At 36.7% G+C, this 20815-nt stretch overlaps 2 protein-coding genes across 2 annotated transcripts; both read left to right on the plus strand.

Annotated features, from left to right (window-relative positions):
- The first annotated feature begins 2062 nt into the window (after positions 1-2062).
- LOC112292885 (phosphoacetylglucosamine mutase) lies at positions 2063-6412 on the plus strand. Its single transcript, XM_024541837.3, has 9 exons — positions 2063-2464; positions 2721-2983; positions 3339-3458; positions 3615-3757; positions 4073-4327; positions 4603-5054; positions 5253-5425; positions 5708-5804; positions 5930-6412. The coding sequence occupies exons 1-9, from the start codon at positions 2188-2190 to the stop codon at positions 6088-6090; spliced, it is 1941 nt and encodes a 646-aa protein (XP_024397605.1). The 5' UTR covers positions 2063-2187; the 3' UTR covers positions 6091-6412.
- A 10616-nt stretch (positions 6413-17028) lies between these two features.
- LOC112292566 (putative ubiquitin-conjugating enzyme E2 16) lies at positions 17029-19307 on the plus strand. Its single transcript, XM_024541166.3, has 6 exons — positions 17029-17253; positions 17474-17577; positions 17712-17814; positions 18072-18135; positions 18620-18708; positions 18923-19307. Exons 1-6 carry the CDS (start codon positions 17221-17223, stop codon positions 19016-19018), a joined length of 489 nt encoding a protein of 162 aa, XP_024396934.3. The 5' UTR covers positions 17029-17220; the 3' UTR covers positions 19019-19307.
- The last annotated feature ends 1508 nt before the right edge of the window (positions 19308-20815 follow it).

Consider the following 20815-nt stretch of genomic DNA (forward strand, 5'->3'; position numbering starts at 1 on the left):
AAAAGTCAAATTTGCATCTATGAAGCTTCTAAAAGTTTTTCCACAACATATTATCAAATTTATCTACTTCTATTTACTTGTATGTAATTTTATTATATTTTATTAATTGTAATATGTTTATGACATATAATATAAAAAAATAATTCATATAAATATTAAATAATAAGTAATTATTACTTGAATATAATTATTAAGTTATTATTTATTAAAAATAAAATATAAAATTAATGTGTATAATATAAGATTGTATAATTATTTTACAAAAAGTAAAAAATTTCAAAAAAAAGAATAAATTAAATATGAAATTATTAATATGTATATATCTAATTTTTTATAAAAATAATATTTTAATTTTAATTTCATAATAAAAATATTTAAAAATAACTTTTAAATTTTTTGTATCACATTTTATAATATAATAAAATTATCAAAAATTATTATAAATTTTCTTATACCTGATGAATTTGACTTGAATTATGAAAGTTAATTATGTAAATATTTGTTATTTCTTAATATTATCTATCTCTACAATTGCAACATATGCACTGTTACTCCTAGCAATACTTTGTAATGGATTTATTATAAGGATTTTTATAATTATTTAGGAATTTTTAGAACATATTTTTAAGACTTTGTTAAAAATAAATTTATCATCTTAGGAGGCTATTATGAAGAATTAGAGGAAGATTTGAAGGTCTTGCAAGGTTGTATGACTACTTCAATGTAATAGGACACCATATTGTAGTCAAAAATACCAAAAAAGAGATTTTACTAGTAGAAAATAGGAAGACTAGTAGTTAGTATTGAAATTATAAGAGAGAAGGTGCATATATCTTATGAAGGTTGTAGTACCTTGAATGTAGGCAGGGAGATAAGAGTAAATCCTTATTGCCTCTCTTGCATACCCATATATACTACTGGTGAGCCTTAATGAAGTTTAAATCCTTGATCTCTTAAACAAATCACTTTCCAAACATCCATTTTTTATTTATTATTTATTTTTTTAATCTCATATCTTTAAACTATCATAATTTATTGATAATAACTTAGATTTACATCTTTTTTTATATTATCTAAAATATAAAAAATCACCTACATAATATTCTACTTTTTACTTTATAATTTGTTTTTCATTGATTGAAAACTAGTAAATAGACTATGACTAGATTTTGGGGTGTGTAATTATTTGATTGTATTTTTTTTCACTTGTTTTTTTCTTGTTCTTCTTTATTTCTTATTGATTGTGTCTCTCACCACACACCACCAATAACAAGCAATTTTTAAATGAGGCCATCTTGAAATTTGGATTGAAGGGTGAATTTTATCCTCTCAAAGTATATCATGCCAATGGCACATATAATCACATTGAACTCATCTTATAAATGTTGTTCACAAAGTAAGCATTGTCTATTGAAGAATGTGTCACTACAACTACACCAAATAAATACATACAATCAAAAAGTTGAATCACAAAAGTAACAAGGTTAACACTCTTCAAATTTATGTAGTAAGTGTGGAAAATAATACATATTAAAAGATTTCTCTTCATGGTGGGAACAATATTGCATAAATCCATTGTTGGATTCACTTTCATTAGTAAAGAGTACATGATTCTGTGTTTAAAAGTAGCTTTAGTTTCCAATGAGGCAATTTAAAACTTTTCCAAAAACATGCAATTTAAGAAAAGAAAAGGGAAAAATTAGAAGAATGTTTTGCTCAGCAATGCACACATTATCCTGGCTCATAGATTGCAACACAGGAATCTGTTTTGCCATTGGTACAGTACAATCACCCTGCAATAAAAACAAAAAACATTCACTATTCGAGTATCGAACAGGAGTAGCAAAAGAAGGTGACATGGTGCAGCTCAGCCAGCAGAGAGCCTCCCTGCGGAACTGTGGTGGTTCAAGCCTTCCCTGGGCTGCACTGGGCTGGACTGGACTGGACAGGGAGGGAGGGGTTCGTGATGGTGATGGTGAGGGTGTCGTGGTGGCACTGCGAGCTGCACATCCAGAAGCGAACTTGGATCGCAGTGGGAGGGCAGGGAAGGGAAGGAAAGGAAGGAAAGAAGGGCTGCCTCTGTTCCCATTCATCTCCAGTCCTGGTGCAAACTCCCTCTGCTTCTTCTCCTCTTCGCCTCGCCTCGACTCCCCTCGACTCGCCTCCTCGTCTCCCACAGTCTCGAGCATGTGCGCGCTGGCATTGCTCACGCGCTTCCCTTTCCCCGCGCCATCACCCTGCGGCCCATCCCTCGCCCTTCGCCATTCTCTGTCTTCTTCTTCCCTGCCTTGCTCCCCCCCTGCTCCCCTCCTCCTCCTCGCTCCTCGCCCTCTCCCTCGCCATCGTCCCTGCTTCTCCGTCTTCTGCTCCTCCTCCGCCCCTTCTCCCATGGACCCCCTCTCGTTCCTCTCCATTCACAAGGACTTTCTCCGTCACGCTTCCTCTCAGTTCCCGCTGCCCCCAGGTTCTTCTCCTGCATCACTCATCCTCTGTCGTTTCTTTATTCGACTGTGCTTTGCATTTCCCAGTACTGTCCACCGTCCCCCTATTTTCCTCCTACTTTTTAATCTATTAAGGTCTTGTATAATTCCGATTGTCGTGCTATGCCACTATGCGTGGGGACCTTCTTTTGAGGATTTAAATGCTCAGCCGTATACTCGATCGGGAATGTCAGCTCCTTGTGTATGGGAGATATGAATTTTGTCTTCTAGTGGATGCAGGTGTGAAATTCTCCTATGGAACAGCAGGCTTTCGTACAGACGCAGCACTGCTACCTTCTACGATTTTTCGCATGGGCGTGCTGGCTGCGTTGCGTTCAATCTGTACTCAGGCTGTTACAGGGCTGATGATTACGGCTTCTCACAACCCTGTGCATGAGAATGGTGTGAAACTTGTGGACCCTAGTGGCGGCATGCTGGCCGTATCTTGGGAATCTTACTCGGACTTGCTAGCTAATGCACCTGATGAAGATGATTTCATTCAGGTGTGTATTGATTGATGTCTTGCAAGCTTTGTGTTTTTCTTTTCTATTTTCTTTGTTTCATTTCAATGCGTGTTCACCCTGACGTGACCAATTTGGCACAGCGCAGTCTGCGCATCGTCTTGATGGGAAACGGAAAAAGTGCGAATGTCCGTGTTAACCTCTTTTATAATTTCTTCTCAGTTTTATTTGGTCCCTGCTTCGCCATCTTCCTTGTGTTCGATGATTAGTATCTTTTTTTTCTGACTCAGCTGCATTGCAGTTCTCTGCATTGTTTAATGAGTAGGCATCGTATCGATCTTTACTGTTTGTTGCTGATGGTTATCTGTGTTTATTTGGTCACATTTTTATGTTCAAGGTTGTTGAGCACATCGTAATAAATGAGAAGATTCAGAGAAAAGGTAAGACTGGCGAGATGGTGTATCTCGGAAGGGACACGAGACCTAGTGGAGCGTCTCTCCTCGAGGCCGCACTCAAAGTAATACTTCCTCTCGGTTCTCAATGCACATGTGAGTGTCTTGATTGTTCTGGTGGTCCATTGAGAGTTGGACTTTTCGGATATTTGATGTCTTGCAAGCTTTGTGTAATTCAAATGCAGCTTTGAATTATAGTTCTATATGCGCATGTGATGAAGGGTGTAGAAGCCGTCAGAGGAGTGCAAGCGCAAGACATGGGAATCCTGACCACTCCTCAGTTGCACTGGATGGTCCGATGTTCTAATAGAAGGGTTCCAGCAACCGAATCCGACTACTTTAAAACACTTTCCAGGGCCTTTAGGTAGTGCAGCCCCTCCATGATCTAAGCTTACCATGTTGAAAATGAATCGTTTGCAGTCATTTTTGAAGAAATCTAGTCTATTACTGCTGAAATATGTGTTGATCATATCCCATGTTCAGTTCTAATGAAGTCTTGTGATGTACAACCGCACTCATGTGTCTATACTAGTGGCGGTTATTTTCTTTTCATTGAAGTGCTTGGGTATGCTTTCTAAATCACAAATATTTCAATCCTCTGGATCTCAAAGAAAACGTGATTTGTGAATTCCATTTCGAAGCACGCTGCAAGCACTTCAATCTGAACGTGTGTTGACAGTATTTTGTCAGGTTTACGACCAGCTGGTTATGGGGAACCAACCGTTTTTGAGAACCTTATTGTGGATGCAGCCAATGGTGTGGGTGCTGAGAAGTTATTACAATTGCTCAAGATCACACCAAGCTTGAGACTACAGGTTCGGAACTCCGGATTTGAAGGAGAAGGATTACTTAACGATGGTGTCGGTGCTGATTTTGTGCAAAAGGAGAAGATCCCTCCTCGTGGCTTTGAGGTTTTATCAGACAACTTGAAGAGGTACCATGTGTTTTAAATTATTAGTGTTCTATTATAATGTTTCAGAACCTCAGGCTCCTGAAGCATCTTCCAAAATGTACCCTGGTACGTACTATGCATTATTTTGAACTTTAGTTTTTGGGTATGATCTACAGGGATACAGTTGTGTTAACTTGTTATGTTTTCGAAATCTTTCTTCTTATAATTTGGTTGATACTTTTTCAGTTCATAGCATGTTAAACATGACTCGTCTTGTTTTTGTGTTGCTAAGACCTCATTTTGGATTTTATCTCCAGGTGTGCGAGTCTTGATGGTGATGCTGATCGTCTTGTATATTTTTACATGTCTTCAATGTCGCAAACGGATCAAATTTCTCCCTCTTTACAATTGCTGGATGGTGATAAGATCGCTACTCTATTTGCCTCTTATATTATGGATCAGATACAAATTTTGAGAGGGACAAGCTCGTTTTCTGCAGTGACGAATCCTAACGCTTCCATTCCTGGTTTCGGTACCGTGAAAGTTGCTGTGATACAAACAGCTTACGCAAATGGTGCATCTACAAAATATATCAAACAAGTGCTGGGTTTAGAAGTTGCGGTAACTCCTACTGGGGTTAAGCATCTTCACAAAAGAGCTGCTCAGTATGATGTGGGAATTTATTTTGAGGCCAATGGTCATGGGACTTTTCTTTTTAGTGACAACTTCTTGCAATGGCTACAGGAAGTGGCATCACAAAAAGAAAAAGGTGTATGATGAGCAGATTTATTTCAATAACTTTACCTTCATTCTTGCTTAGATTCGATGGATCATTGTGGGCACAAAGTGCCACTCTCATCATGTCATCTTTAGTCATAGTTTTCGCCTCAAACGTATTCCTACAACAATTGCACAGCAGAGAAAAACGTAGCCCGGAAAATTAATACGGTAATTGCCGATCTTGCAGGGGAGGTATGTCAGGCAGCAACAAGGTTGTTGGCGGTCAGTGAGATGGTTAATCAAGCTGTTGGAGACGCCCTGAGTGGAATTTTGATGGTGGAGACTGTTCTCCAGTATCGCAACTGGTCATTGCAACAATGGAATGCGATGTACACAGATCTGCCTAGTCGACAACTGAAGGTAAAGGATTCTTGATACAAGTTATGTCTATTTTGAGATGTTACAAGCTGTGTGGTTCATTTTCATCTTCATTTAGTCGCATCCTTGATGAGGCTGCGCAGTAATTATGTTGTGTTTGACATGTATTGGGTTCTGTAATACCAAATCTGTATTGTTTTGGTTTGCATCTGTAAATCTTTTCCTAGTCTGATCGCATCTTTCGCATTAGTTTGCCATCGAAGGTTCAGTTCCAGAGTGTATGGAACTTAAGTTTTTGGTCTTGTTCCCATTGTCAATGTGCAGGTGAAAGTTGCAGATAGGTCCGTAATTCAAACAACAGAGGCTGAAACTAAAGTTGCTTCTCCGCCTGCTCTTCAAGCTGCAATCGATTCGGCAGTGGGTGAGTATTTGCGAAAGATGTTTGGTGTGAAACTTTTCTAACTGAGCAGCGTCTGCTCCGTAACACAGACCTTGATTTCAAGTACTTTTAGGAAATTCACACCCTATCTCATTTGGATGCTGCAGAGAAGTATGAGGGAGGAAGGGCTTTTGTGCGACCATCAGGAACCGAAGACGTGGTTCGGGTGTATGCTGAGGCTCAGACACAGAAAATCGCTGATTCTTTGGCACGAGAAGTTGCTATTCAAGTATTTCAATTAGGAGGTGGGATTGGAGAAATGCCGTGAAGCTGAATTCGTCGGGGTGTCCATCTAATTGGAAATCCATCTCCGCTTTCGCGTCACTTAATTTGCTGTTGCCGCTTTGAAGAATTGTGGTTTTTCCAAGTTAGACTTTATGTACCCAAGAGAAAAGAATTCATCGACCATAAGACATCAATAATTGGAAAATATAGGTTTCACTTGCCCATACGAACGGTTAATCTATGTATTATGGGACAAGATATTTATATTGTGAAAGGAGGAATTTTTATAGCCGACCATTTAGTCATTTACGGCCAGTGTACTCGAACTGATACAAATTAGAAAACTCGCTTTTCAGATTGCAGCACAGACGACACTTTAATTTCGTAAATGAAATCTTGATACATTCTGAAAATGAAGATCCCAGTCACGATGTAAAATTGGTGATGGAGAAATTTCAACTACAAGGATCATATGCCTAATGAGAAGTATATTTTTCAGCAATAATTACAAATAGTCGAATTCTTACTTTGCATTAAGCAGATCCGATCCACAGACCTTGAAAAGTTTGATGAACTTCACGGACAAAAGATGTACATCGCTGCTTGGTTTTTGCAAATTTCTAAAGATTTTTTTATCAAAGACCTTTTTAAACATGCAACCCTATCAATAAGAATGATTTCTAGAAGAAAAAAAGAAAAAAAGAAATTCGTTTATAAAGGGTGCCTTTGTATGAACATCAATATTAGTTCATATAAATAATATTAATAAAATCACTCTCTATGGAAATAGATTTTACTTTGCTTAATATTTTAATAATATAATCACAACAAGTTCCATTTTGCTCCACATTTCTCTTAAAACATTTCTACCACAAAAATTAAGTACAAAATTTACAATAAGATTTTTTTAGCATTAATCGATGTTCTTGAAGAATGGCGCTATTTATTAGAAAAGGCTCTATAAACAATAATCATATATTGATCTCAACAACTTGGAGTATCTTATAAGTAATTAAATTTTGAACTAATGACAAGCCAAATGGAATAATATGATATAATCTCAACTTGACTTCAAAATTATATACTAAATTAATAACTTCTAAGAAAAGTAAGATGTTCTTTCTTGTGGGTTTATTAGGCACTTACAAAAGAAATATAAAGTTAAACCAAAAAAAAGTCTTAAAGCCATCATGTTGTTCTCGTTGTATTTAAGCTTCAATATACTAAAACAATTGAACTAATAGATGTGGGTTTGAATACGGGGAAAGACTGGTTATATGAATTGGGTCTGTTAGTGTCACGATTGACTATACTCTGCCTATCTGAAATCAATTATCAAACTACAAAACACCAAGGCTTACTACTTTTGTCTTAATTCAATCCATAATCCATTTTACCACTATCAATTCAACAATACTTCCATATTCTTATCCGTTCATCTCCCACTTACTCTCTTTGTGGTTTATATATATATATATATATATATATATATTCAATTACTGATCTCCGGCTTACCTATTGTATTCAGTTTCTCAATTCATCACACAGAATTCAATATCTCGGCTTATGACTCTCACAATCTGGCACTCCAGACTAACTTCTCAATATTCAAAAACTATCCATTACTCGTCAACAACAAAGAAACAAAAAGAGGTAGCACCAAGCTTGCCCCGGCTTACGACTATCACAATCTGGCCTCGATCTCCTTTCTTCAACCTCTTTATCCTATCAAAAGATGGACCGTCGGCTAATGGATTCCAAAGGTTATGACCTTTTGAATTATTAACCATTTATTCCATTAACAACCTACTGTTACCAACTAAACTGCCTAACCATCAGTCTAATTCTCAAGGTTATCAATAACCAAGAAGTAACTTACCACAAAGTTTATTTATCTATTCTACATGGCTCCACTCCTAATAATGCAGCGCCCTCGCAAACATTATTTAGCCTCAACTTATAAAGACGTAGTAGCGTTGGCTTCTTTAGTCAATGGCGTTGGCTTACCACCCTTTGAATTGGTGACCTTCTCCTCTTTATATCTTCGTCATCTGCCTCGGATTTCGATGGTTCTCCATCCAAACGAGCCGTTTGATCTTCATTCAACAAATCTAATTCTCGTACCTGAGACTCAAGATGGTAATTTGGTTGTCGCACTCCTCCAATATCTTCTACTATTCTTCTCTCGGTTTCAAAGGTATCTTCGAAGGAGTTGTTGATGAAATTGGAGTATTGGTCTGCACTAAATTATTGGCCTGCTTCGCTAATGCGGCTAGTTTAGTTTGCAACATCGCAACCTCTACATGCAGCCGTTCTTGCCGTTCCTTCCAATCAGCCTCCATCCTTGCTTTCTCAAATATCATGTTCGCCATCTTCTCCTTAACTACAAAAAAAAAAACACACAATGCATGTCAAGAGCCCCCCTCCTACTTCTTACTATGGTCCAATTAATTGGGTCGACTCCCCCTTATTTCCCACGATTCGTTATGATGAAATACCCTATCATCATCATTATTTATTCTCCCCCACCTTTTTGGAACAAAAAACCCATCTCGAGTTTATATATAGTAAAGTTAAAGCCAATTGCCATTGATCTGTGTTATAAATTTAATACCCATAAAATCTTCCAATTGCACGGAACCATCTAGAAATCCGTCAATAACTCGATATGGGCCATACCATCGAACTTGAAATTTTTTTGAAATTTTTTTAAATCAATTATCATAAAGAAGTACCAAATCATTTGGCATAAAAGCCTTTGGTCTAAGCTTACTATCATAATAAGTCTTCCTTCGTTTTTGTGTAGTTTCCATGATCATTAATGCATTGGCTCTAGTTTCATCCAATTTTTTCAATTTTTCTAAACGGTGCCATAATAAATCTTGATCTTTCAATCTATTAAATATAACAATTCGTATACTTTGGACTTCCAATTTAATAGGTAATATTGCTTCCTGGCCATAAACCAATTGGAAAGGGGTAGCATTGGTAGTAACTTTATATGCAATACGGTATGTCCACAAAGCTGCAAACAACTTAGTGTCCCAATCTGTTCCCGCTTCTGAAACTGATTTTGTTAAGATTTTACATATAATTCCATTAGTCTTTTCCATTTGTCCATTGGCTCTAGGGTGATACGGTATATTCTTTCGATGTTTTATCTCATATTTAGCCATGAGTACTTCAATTGTACTATTTATAAATGAGTTCTTCGATCACTAATCAATTCTCGTGGACAACTAAATTATGTAATAATATTTTGATACAAAAAGGTTGCTACTGTACTTGTACTATCAATTTTGTAGCTACGGCTTTAGCCCATTTTGTTACGTAATCCATTGCTACTAGTATATACCATTTTTGTCCATTTCTCGAAGTTGGTGCAATTGGTCCTATAAAATCAATTCCCCATTTTTCAAAAGGCGCTTGAGCTAGAATTGGTACCAATGACATTGCTGAAGTTCTAGTACGTCGACCCGTTCTTTGATATGGGTCACAATGATGGATGAATTGGTGGGCATCTGCAAACATTGTTGGCCACCAATAACTAGCCTATAAAGCTTTACGAGCCATGCTGTCCTCCGCAAAATGTCCACCACAATTGTCCAAGTGGAAACCTTCCAATATAATACACACTTCAGTTTGATAAATACAGCGTCGCAAAACTCCATCCTTACCTTGTTTATATAAAGCTTCACCAATCATTGTATAAGGTGCACATTTTAATGTTAAGCATCGTTTAAGCTTTTCATTGAAATTGGGTGGAAAGATTTGTAATGTCAAGTATTGAATTATTTTACTATACTCCGGAGTAATTACATCTATCGCAAACAGTTTCGCATCAGATAGTGCATCATTAATGGATTCATTATCCAATATATTGGATAATCGAGATAAATGGTCCGCATTGGGATGTGATTTTCTTCGTCTTACCTAAATAGTAAAGTCAAATTCCTGCAATAGTAAAATCCATCGTACAATACGACCATTCAATTGAGGCTTATGAATCATTTATTTTAAAGCATCATAGTTGACATGGGAAACACATTTATAACCAAGAAGATAATTTTGAAACTTTTGTACAGAATAAATCATCCCAAATGCTTCTCTTTCGGTTGTTGTATAATTTCTTTTAGCTGCTATTAATTGACGACTTGCATAATAAATAGGATGATCAAAACCCCGATCATCTTTTTGGCTTAGTACAGAACCAATCGTGACATTAGATGCATCCACATAAACTTGGAATGGTTTTGTCCAACAAGGTGCCACCAATATTGGTGCTGAAATCGATTTCTGTTTCAATGTTTCGAATGCAATTGTAAATTCGTTTGTCCAAAATGGATTGGTCCCATCGGTTGGTGGTTTCTTCAAGAGATTTGTCAAGAAAAGGCATATAATTGCGAATAGATATATAAATCACCGATAATAACTAACATGGCCGATAAATGCTCGAACACCCATATCAATGTCTGATTGCTTTAATTCTCCTATAATCTTTATTTTATTCGGATCTGTAGCAATGCATGCCATCGAAACTATATGATCCAATAGTTTACCAGAAGATACACCAAATTTGTACTTTTCTAAATTTAAAGAAATTCCATATTTGGCCCATTCATACAAACATTGACCTAGACATTCTAAATGCCTACTTCTCATATTAAATGTACAAAAATCATCTAGAAATATTTCCATTGAAATTCGTAGATAATCTTCGAATGCCTGCATTATTATCATTTGAAATGTAGCTGGTACATTACAAAGTCCAAACGGCATAACCTTATAAGCAAAGGTCCCCCAATCCATAGTAAAAGTAGTTTTTAATTGGTCTTCTTTTGTAATTTTAACTTGATTATAACCGAAGAATCCATCAAGAAATGAATAACATTCATGTCCAGCAACGGCATCCAGTATACTATCCATGAATGGTAAAGGAAAATAATCCTTTTTAGTAGCCGCATTTAATTTGTTGAAATCTTGACAGATGCAAACTTTTCCATTCTTTTTTGATACCATAACAATTGGTGAAACCCATTCATTGAAAGGAACAGGATAGATAAATCCAACTTCTAATAGTTTATCCAACTCTTCTTTTACAATAAGTGAGTATTTTGAATTAAGTCGATGTTGTCTTTGGCGTATTGGTGTAGTGTTCTCCTCCAATATAATTCGATGCTTACAAACTTCAGGTGGAATTCCTTTCAAATCCGCATACAACCATGCAAAAGCAGTTTTATGCATTAAAAAGTAATCCACCCAAATTTCTTTCTCCTTGCCTTTTATATCGTCGTAAATCTGAATGATTTGGGGAGCCTTCCCTAAATTAATTGGTTGACATCATAGAATTTCAGGAGTCTCTGGAATAATATTCTCCTTAATTCTAGAATCTTTCATAAAATCCAACAAATTAGAACTTTTTAACTCCAGTTCTATAGCACTAATGTGATTAACATCTTGTCTATTCATCCAATATGCAATCATATGATCAAAATCGTCAATAACATGTGGAGGAACTAAGTACTCTCCTCATCCTCTGCACTGATATTTCATCCTAGTGTGCTTGATAACTTGCCTTGTATCAGTATAAATTGAGTCAGGTGCACCAATTGCTTCTTCTATAGACTCATCTTTACAATCTGACATGAATTCTGAACTCGCAAATTGAGTTTCTCCATGATATTGGATACGGTACATTTGAAGCACAATTTTATCATTACCTTTTTCAATTTTCAATGTATCATGGCCTCAGTCATTTTGAGCTTTAGCTTGATGCAACCATGGTCGCCCCAATAAAATTGGGTATGACAATATAGAGCTTCGCAATCGAAAAATAATATAATCAATTTTGTAAGTAATTCCTGCAATTACTCTATCAATACTTTGTAAAATACCTATAGGTTTAACTTGACTGGAGTTAGCCATTCTCAAAACTACTGTAGTAGGCAATAAGTGATTCAAACCCAACTCCTCTATTGCAGCGGCATTCATAAGATTTATACTAGATCCTTCGTCTACTTGCACTTTTGATAATAATACTCCATCAATTGAGACATCAATCATTGGTGCACCTAGATCGGGATTCAAACATACTTCTCGAATTTCTTTATTTCAAGATCTGTGACGAATTAATGAAGAATTCAAGATAGTTTGGCATTGAGGTGCTAGTGCCAATAGTTGCTTCATAGAGATCGTGGATTGTATGGTGCCCAAATCTTTTAGAATATCATATGGTTCTGTATTAGTGGTAATTTCCAATGTCCGTTTCTTCTTCCCGGTCTTAGACACCAATGCAAGTAAATTGGTTTTCTCTATATTAGAAATTGGTAAAGCTATTGGAACTAAATTTGACGGAGCCTGTACAATCGATTCTTTCAACGGATAAGATTGTTCTCCCAATTAGATGGATATTGGTTCTTTAGAATTCATGCCTCTTAGAGGATCTTTAAATGAAAAGGATGTTTCTCGAAACTATGTAGAGAATGAAACAGCTTGACACGAAATTGAAGCCTTCGTAATTGGTACTTCATTGGGGTGCACAACCGATTCAGGTCTTACACTGAGTAAGGGGCCCATTTCAGGATCTAGATTGCATGGCCCTGTAATTGGGTCCAATTGGCCCTTCGCTTCAAGATCACCCAAATGTTGAATTGGTCCTTTTCCCTTTTTCTGACTTCTTGTATGGATAGCTTGGACTACTTCTATCCAATAAATTAGTGATTCTTGTGTTCTATTATTTTTTTCCTCTACAATTTGCATAATCGATTGAATATCTTAATCATGATTATTAGGGTTAAATGGAACATTACATTGATAATAAAAATGACCCGATTGCTTTCAATTTCCACATACTAGAGTATATTCGTCTATAAACCTTGGATTAGAGTATTCACTGGCATAATGACCGATTTTCCAGTACCGGTAGCAATGTAGTGATTTTCAACCCATATTGTCAGGTACACTTGGAGTCTCCACTGGAATATATCTACTAGGTCCATTTCAGGTAGCCATAGTAAATGATCTTAGCTGACCAGTTGCTACTGGTCGAGAATTGGACTATTGAGTTGGTATAGTTTGGAGATTATCCCCTTGATTATTTCTATAGTTCTGCATCTTTCTTCCATAAACTAGATTATAATTAGTATTTTGAAAATTCCCAAAGCCATGATTAGATCGATTTGAGCGATTACTATTTCAACCACCCATATTTCCAGTCTGTACTTGATTAACATCCCATTGAGTTGGCTGTATTGTCTGGTTATTGAACTGTTGTTGCCTTTGTAAATGCCAACAATTTTGAGTAGGGTGCTTTCTTTTATAAAATGTACATTGAACACTCGTTTGTCTCAGTGATGGATATTTTGTATCAAAATGACCTTGTCCCTTACAATTATTACACCATACATTGGGTCTCGTATTATAAGGCTTATGTCGTTTCTCCTTGTCTTTAGCCAAATTCTTGGCCAATTCTTCCAACTTCTTTATTAGATTTAATAACAAGGCTTCATTTGGATCTTTAACAGTCGCACTTGTGAGCAACTTTGGTTGTTGATAGGTTGTCAATGTAAAATAAGGTGTCATTGTTATTGGCGCTATTGCTTGGATTGGTGTAGCATTAATTGATTTTTATAACATAACATACTTCATGTTGGAATCAGCCATTTGTGGATAATTATCCATCGACACATTTCTCGGTTGTATTTGCTGGCTTCCTGAACTTAGAATCATTGTGGCCCCCCATTGTAAACAATTGGTCATAATGACATTCTTCCCACACCTTTGCTCGTGCCAACGATGCATCTACCGTAGCTGGTCGAGCCTCTTTTACAAACATTTTCAATTCTGGTGGATACAAACCGTTAATTAATATTGACAAAATAAATGCATCTGGCATTTGATTATTTGACCATTTACAAAGTATATCCGTGATCCGGCCATAATAGGACTCTACGGATTCTTCCACAAATATCCTACTATTTATAAAACTTTCATGAAGCTGATCTTCAAATCCAATTGGTCTAAAATGGGTTAGGAAGGCGTTCCTCAAGGCCTTCCAATTGAAAAATCTATCCACTGGTTGCCGAATATACCATTCAAAAGCTGTATCTTTTAAAGTTGTTGGCATCCATCTCAACCAAATGTCTTCATTTCTACCATTATTAGCCACACAGGTTGTCAAAAATTGAGATATATGGTGATCGGGATCAAAGCCCGACAAACCACTTAAAGTAGGTAATGGTGCCATACTTGTAGTTCGGTCTCCTACTGCTCCCATTTCTACTGCAATTGGTACTTCTGGCACTCCCGCGGCCATTGGTGTTATCACTGATCTCTTTGCTATTTGAATTTGAATTTTTCTTCCTTTGCTTTTATTTGGACTTACAATTCCTTTTTGTCGTTCCCATAGGAGATTTCTTATGCATAATTGCTCTTGTCTTTCTTTTGCTTGTCAATTAATTCTTTGATAATCATCTCTTTCATGATTATTACTTATAATCTTTCATTCTTCTTTACAAAATCAATACTGCCTTGAATTATAATTCACATATTTGTAATCCTAAAACTGGTTCTTTTCACGTTCTCATTCAACATATAATTCCATCTTCTATATAATGAATTTCTAATATTTCATTTTGTTATTATCTCCCCGGCAGCGACACCAAAATCTTGTTCTTGTTGTATTCAAACTTCAATATACCAAAGCAATTGAACTAATATAGGTGGATTCAAATACGGGGAAAGATTGGTTATATGAATTGGGTCTGTTAGTGTCATGATTGACTGTACTCTGCCTATCTGAAATCAATTATCAAACTACAAAACACCAAGGCTTACTACTTTTGTCTTAATTCAATCCATAATCCATTTTACCACTATCAATTCAACAATACTTCTATATTCTTATCCATTCATCTCCCACTTACTCTCTTTGTAGTTTATATATATATATATATATATATATATATATATATATTCAATTACTGATCTCTCACTTACCTATTGTATTTAGTTTCTCAATTTATCACACAGAATTCAATATCTCGGCTTATGACTTTCACAGTCTGGCACTCCAGACTAACTTCTCAATATTCAAAAACTATCCATTACTCGTCAACAACAAAGAAACAAAAAGAGGTAGCACCAAGCTTGCCCCGGCTTACGACTATCACAGTCTGGCCCCGATCTCCTTTCCTCAACCTCTTTATTCTACCAAAAGATGGAATGTCGGCCAACGGATTCCAAAAGTTATGACCCTTTGAATTCCTAACCATTTATTCCACTAACAACCTACTGTTACCAACTAAACTGCCTAACCATCAGTCTAATTCTCAAGGTTATCAATAACCAAGCAGTAACTTACCACAAAGTTTATTTACCTATTCTACACATCATAATTAGATTTAATCAAAATATTTATATCAAATTTAAAGCATTAGAGAATCAAAAAACATCTTCATAATCATACAAATGATGATTTTGAATTTAATGATGGGTTAATATATTTTAAGAAATTATTATACATTCTTTTAGAACTTGTATATATTTTTTTTAACAAATTGCAACTTTTCTTTTTGAAGAGATTTTGGCTTTAGTAAAATAATAAAGTTAATACCAAGAGATTATTGGTGAAGACAATGTCAAAGGTAGTGAAGAACTTTACTAGTCTTGAAATACATATGAAGTAGCTAAGTTTCTAATTTATTAATCACATAATATGTTTCAATTGCTTTCTATTCCAAAAGTTCTACAATCAACTATATTAATGGTTCCTGTTACAAGCATTATAAGGATAACAACTCAATTTGAATATTAGTTAGCTGCTTTACCAAAATGGTTTATTTTATTTTATTCTATTCTATGTCATAAGAATATTTTTAATAAAATAATATCATATTCTCTTTTCTTTTTTTAATTATATTAGTTATTTTTATAGACTTTAAAGAGGTATTATCATAAATTGAGGATTTCAATTTAAAGCCAATTTCTAAAGAGGATAATTTTAAATCTTAATCATCAAGATTAATCTTTTCATAGTAAAATAATCTTGAAACTAGTGATCAAAAACTAAATACATAAGTTAGTTTTGAAGCAACATCATTATTGTAGTATAAACTAAAAATGAGATGATTTGGTAGATTTCTAGCCATTGGCAAAGTTTGCTTATAATAATAGCCCTTACTATCTTTATAATAAAATTATTGTTTATACTTAATTTTTTAAAAGTTCAAAACCAATATAAAATTGACACAAGTCAATAAAGAAAATGTGGACCAAAATTTTAAGTTGGAAATCAAGAAAAGTTTTATTTAGAAATATGTAAAAACCATTTAATTATTAAAAAAGTTAGACTGGTAAAAATAGAAGTTATTTATATTGTAGATAATGTCTATCTTTAGTAAATATGAGTAGTTTCTACCTTGAACTCTTACTTGATATTCAATCTATCTAATTTTTTATGTTTCACTTTTGGAAATTAATTGTAAATCATGTATTTAATAAATAAAAAATCTTAAATATTTAGTAACACAATTAGTTACAAAGTTGATTAATTTTTTAAACTCTTGGATCAAATATAGATGTTTGGAACATTTAAAATATTTAGAAAACTGTGATATTAAGAAAAATAAAAGAGTGAGAGCTATCATCAAAGCCAATAAATACACCAATTAGGGAAAGAGTAAAGTATTGCTTAAAGCCTTCTAAAGACCCATTGTGCTGAGTTTAACTTAATTACATATTCTTGTCAGATTCCAGGAGGGGGGAGGGAGGGGAGAGGGAGGGGAGAGGGAGAGAGGGGCCAGTCTCCCTTCTCCCTCCCTTCCCCTCTCTCGTTCTCTCCCCAGGTCCCCTTTCCCTTCCCATGCCCCCCGTGCCCCTTTCCCCCTTCCCCATGCGACCCCTCCTCCCCTTCGCCCCTGTGGCCTTGTACCGCCTCTTCCTCCCTCCCTCCCTCCCTCGTCCGCTCTTCCTCTCTCTCTCTCCCACTTCCTTCTCCTTCTCTTCGCCCTTCCCCTCAAGATTTTGCGTTTTCCGCGTCGGTGCCATTTTGGTTGTGATCGTGGGATCATCATCTTCTCCTTACGCTCCGTTCCCCAGACACCAATCAAGGTTTCCCAATCGCCTCGAATCATCAGCCCTCTCGTTGCCATCGCTGTGGGAGGAGTTAACCATCATGAGCTCATCCGGATACGGCCAAAAGGAGAAGGTGCTTTTCAGGCTAATTCCGCCTCCTCCTCCTTCTCCTCCTCCTCCACTTCGCTACTTGTTTGGTGTTGCAATTGTAGTGACATCTCGCAGCCCTAAATTCCTAGGCTCTTCCTGATGGCTGAATTTGCTTCGTCTTGGGAAGGGTTTCTCTTAGTGCTGGTTTTTAGGACTGCTTTGTGACGAATTCTCTTGTTTTTGGTGCATGGTGGGTGGTGCAGGTCCTCAGTCGGATTGCTGCAAATCGGTTGCAGAAAGAGCTGACCGAGTGGCAAGTGAATGCCCCGTGTGGATTCAAGCATAAAGTCACCGACAATCTGCAAAGGTAATTCTATTACTATATGATGAATTGCTGAGATTCTACGTTCGTGCGTAAGGTCCACGGCACCTTGTATTGTTTCGATAGCCGGCTTGATGGATTGTTCATCAAGCATGGTAATCCTAATCGTCTGTCTCCAGATGGGTAATCGAGGTGCAGGGAGCTGCTGATACATTATACGAGGGAGAAACGTTTCAATTGCAAGTTGATTTCCCAGAACATTATCCGATGGAAGCACCCCAGGTATCAGTGTTCTTGTTCCTTCAATCCTATTACATCACCTAGATCACTGTGTCATTTTGTTGGGATTATTGCAAAACTGCATAAATCTACTGCTACCGACGCTCAAATCTCGTGTAAGTAACAGTTGTGGCCTAATCTGCGTGAACAAAACGTTGCCAAACCATGTTCCGTCTGGATCTGGACAGTCTCTGTATATGCTGGTCAATATCTTCTAATGGTGTATACGTTTGCATACTTTCTGATACTTGTACGTGCAGGTCATATTCATGCACGTGCCTCCTTTGCACCCGCACATCTACAGCAATGGCCATATATGTCTTGGTGAGTTCTACTTTGTCGGATCTTGTAGACTCCATCAGTTTTTGTTTCGTATTTGAGTGCTGCGGCAATTGGTAACTTACCAATTGCTGAGGCACAGAAATCTTTAGTAGCTTCTACTATCTTTTACAGTTTTCTCTGCTGCCTTAAGCAGAACGTTTAGCAGTGGTCAAGAAGTGGTCATACCGATCTCTTCACATAGATCAAAATGTCAGCACTAGAGCGGGTATGTACATGTGTGAGATGCCCAGTTTGTCTAAAATACTTCCGTTTGGCAAGACAGGGATGAGACTGTGACGTATAATGTATTGTTTATAAGGTTTCCTATTGATTTCATCGTCACATGTGGGTCTACGTAGGAGCTAATCACCTGAATAATTTTACGCGACGAGTTCCCAACTTAACGAAAACTATCTCTGTGTACTTGAATTTAACATGTTGCGTTTAATTAAGACTAATTTCTGCAAACTTGGCTTCGTTTCACCAGATATTCTTTATGACTCTTGGTCACCAGCAATGACCGTGAGTTCTATCTGCATCAGCATCCTGTCCATGTTGTCTAGTTCAACTGTGAAGGTACTTTTTAAAGTTTCCACACTAGCCTCCACGTATTGAATTTTCAGTATATCGCATGTAAAAATGGGGACTGTTCTTTTAGTGTCCTGCTTTCTAACTTGTTGCACGGGTTTTATTTTACATTCGCGTCAAATGAATTTCCTTCAAGTAATTTTGATTTACCATGTGCAATTTAAGTATTCGATTGGACTACTGATACTCGTTGCTTGAACAGGCCAGACCACCTGATGACGATCGTTATGTGAGGAAATGCCGAAATGGCAGATCTCCCAAGGAAACACGGTGGTGGTTTCATGACGATAAAGTATGAGTTACCAGATGACGTCCCAATCTTATTCAGAGGGATGCATATTGAGATGCAATACAACAACGAATTGCTAGTAGGCATGAACTGTATTATTACAACGTAGTTGTATCCTTTGTATTTCTGTTGTTTGTCACTTTTATTGGTAAGCAAGATACATACGTTGCATTCCAACAAGTATAGTTAGAAGCCAATGCGTAGCATATTTTTTTTTCTTGGTAGCTAGGTTTATTTTTTGTAACTTTTCTTCTCTATTTTCCTTGCTCTAAATTGTTGGGGGTCTGTTTGATGCTAATTTGAATGTCTACTACTTGGCTTTCCAATGCTTATCATTATGACGTCACGATTGTCATAATCATAACCGAAGCCAAAAAGCTCATTTTGTGTTGCATGTCGTCTTCAAGTTTTCTGCTTCACTTGTTTGTTCTTTCGTGCTTTGTTGCTATAGCCAGTCTGATGTAATTCTTAGAAGTTCAGATATATCTAGCTCCTCATCATAAGAATGGGTTTTGCTTGAAGATACCTTTAAGCACTTCTTAACTTGTATTTTATGAGGTACACCTTCGTGAAATAGTAATGATACTGAAAATAAGAGTTTGGTTAAAAGATATTCACGCGAACTTGCTTCATTTGTGTGTGCATTTATGTTCAGGTCTGGTCCAAACCAATACTTCATGCGTATTTTTCTAGCTGTTACGATAATTGTAATTCTTTGGTCAACTAAATAGCCCTTCATCGACCGCCACTGTTCACGTATGGCATCGCTCTTTAATTAAAACTATTAACTTCTAACAACGTATGCAAGTTGGCTTTACTGTTCCTCTACACACTGAGCCATGCTTCGGTTATTTGCCCTCCTTTGGACTTCGTTATTAATACCTCTCTGTTCCTCTCCAGCAATCTCTCCAACAACAGATTTTACTAGCATCTCTTGTTTCTCTACATGAATATCATGATTTATCCCCATTGGATTAATCATACAAAGGTTTATCCCTTGTCTGCATAGCTGCTCCTACCGTCATTGCAGTGCTTCCCTTGATGGAGACAAATGTTGGGACCAACTAACGGAGCCCCTAAGGCCAAAGGATCAGGAACCTTCACAACAACTGTATGATATTATCTCAGCTTACCTACTCTTACATTGAATATCGGTACCTCCTATTTCCGTTGGAGAGCACCATCTCGCTCATCTCGCTCTACAAATAAGTGGGCATGTTGTCTCAGCAAATCTATGTATCACAGGTGTTGATAATCGAAAGCATGCGATAACTTTGTACCTTCACAGCGGGTCTGGTGTCAAATTATACTACTAATAAGGTTGTCAAAAGACCGAGTACATCAGCTCATTTGTAGTCATTGTACAACGATGCTAAGAGTTTTGAAAGAATTCAGGTGTCGCATTAGTTAACATTTTTTTTTTTTTTTTTTTTTTTAAAGAAAAGAGGTCGATCGACAGGCTTACAAGCAGCTGTTTTGTAAAACCCAAGGGCTTCTGCTGATTTTCTGAGGTGTGACTTCTTGCTAATTTTGAGGATTATCCCCACGGAGCTCGTTCAGTACCACACTTCAGAGCGCCAGCGAGCTCTGAGGTGCCATACTTTGTCTTGGTAAAGACGATAATGCGGCGTCCACTACCATAACAGCTGATCACATCTTGCACAAGCTGGGTTCGCACAGAGTAGTGGCCCGGAAGTAATGTCACATTATTACCAGCCTTTCATTTTCTCGTCTTCACCTGGGTCCATGGTTTTCCTAGTATTCTTTAATAACTTCCAAGCAATCAGAATTGCACAATAAATCTGA

This window comes from Physcomitrium patens, chromosome 15 (assembly GCF_059467195.1).
Source record: "Physcomitrium patens ecotype Gransden chromosome 15, ASM5946719v1, whole genome shotgun sequence".
NCBI lineage: Eukaryota > Viridiplantae > Streptophyta > Bryopsida > Funariales > Funariaceae > Physcomitrium > Physcomitrium patens.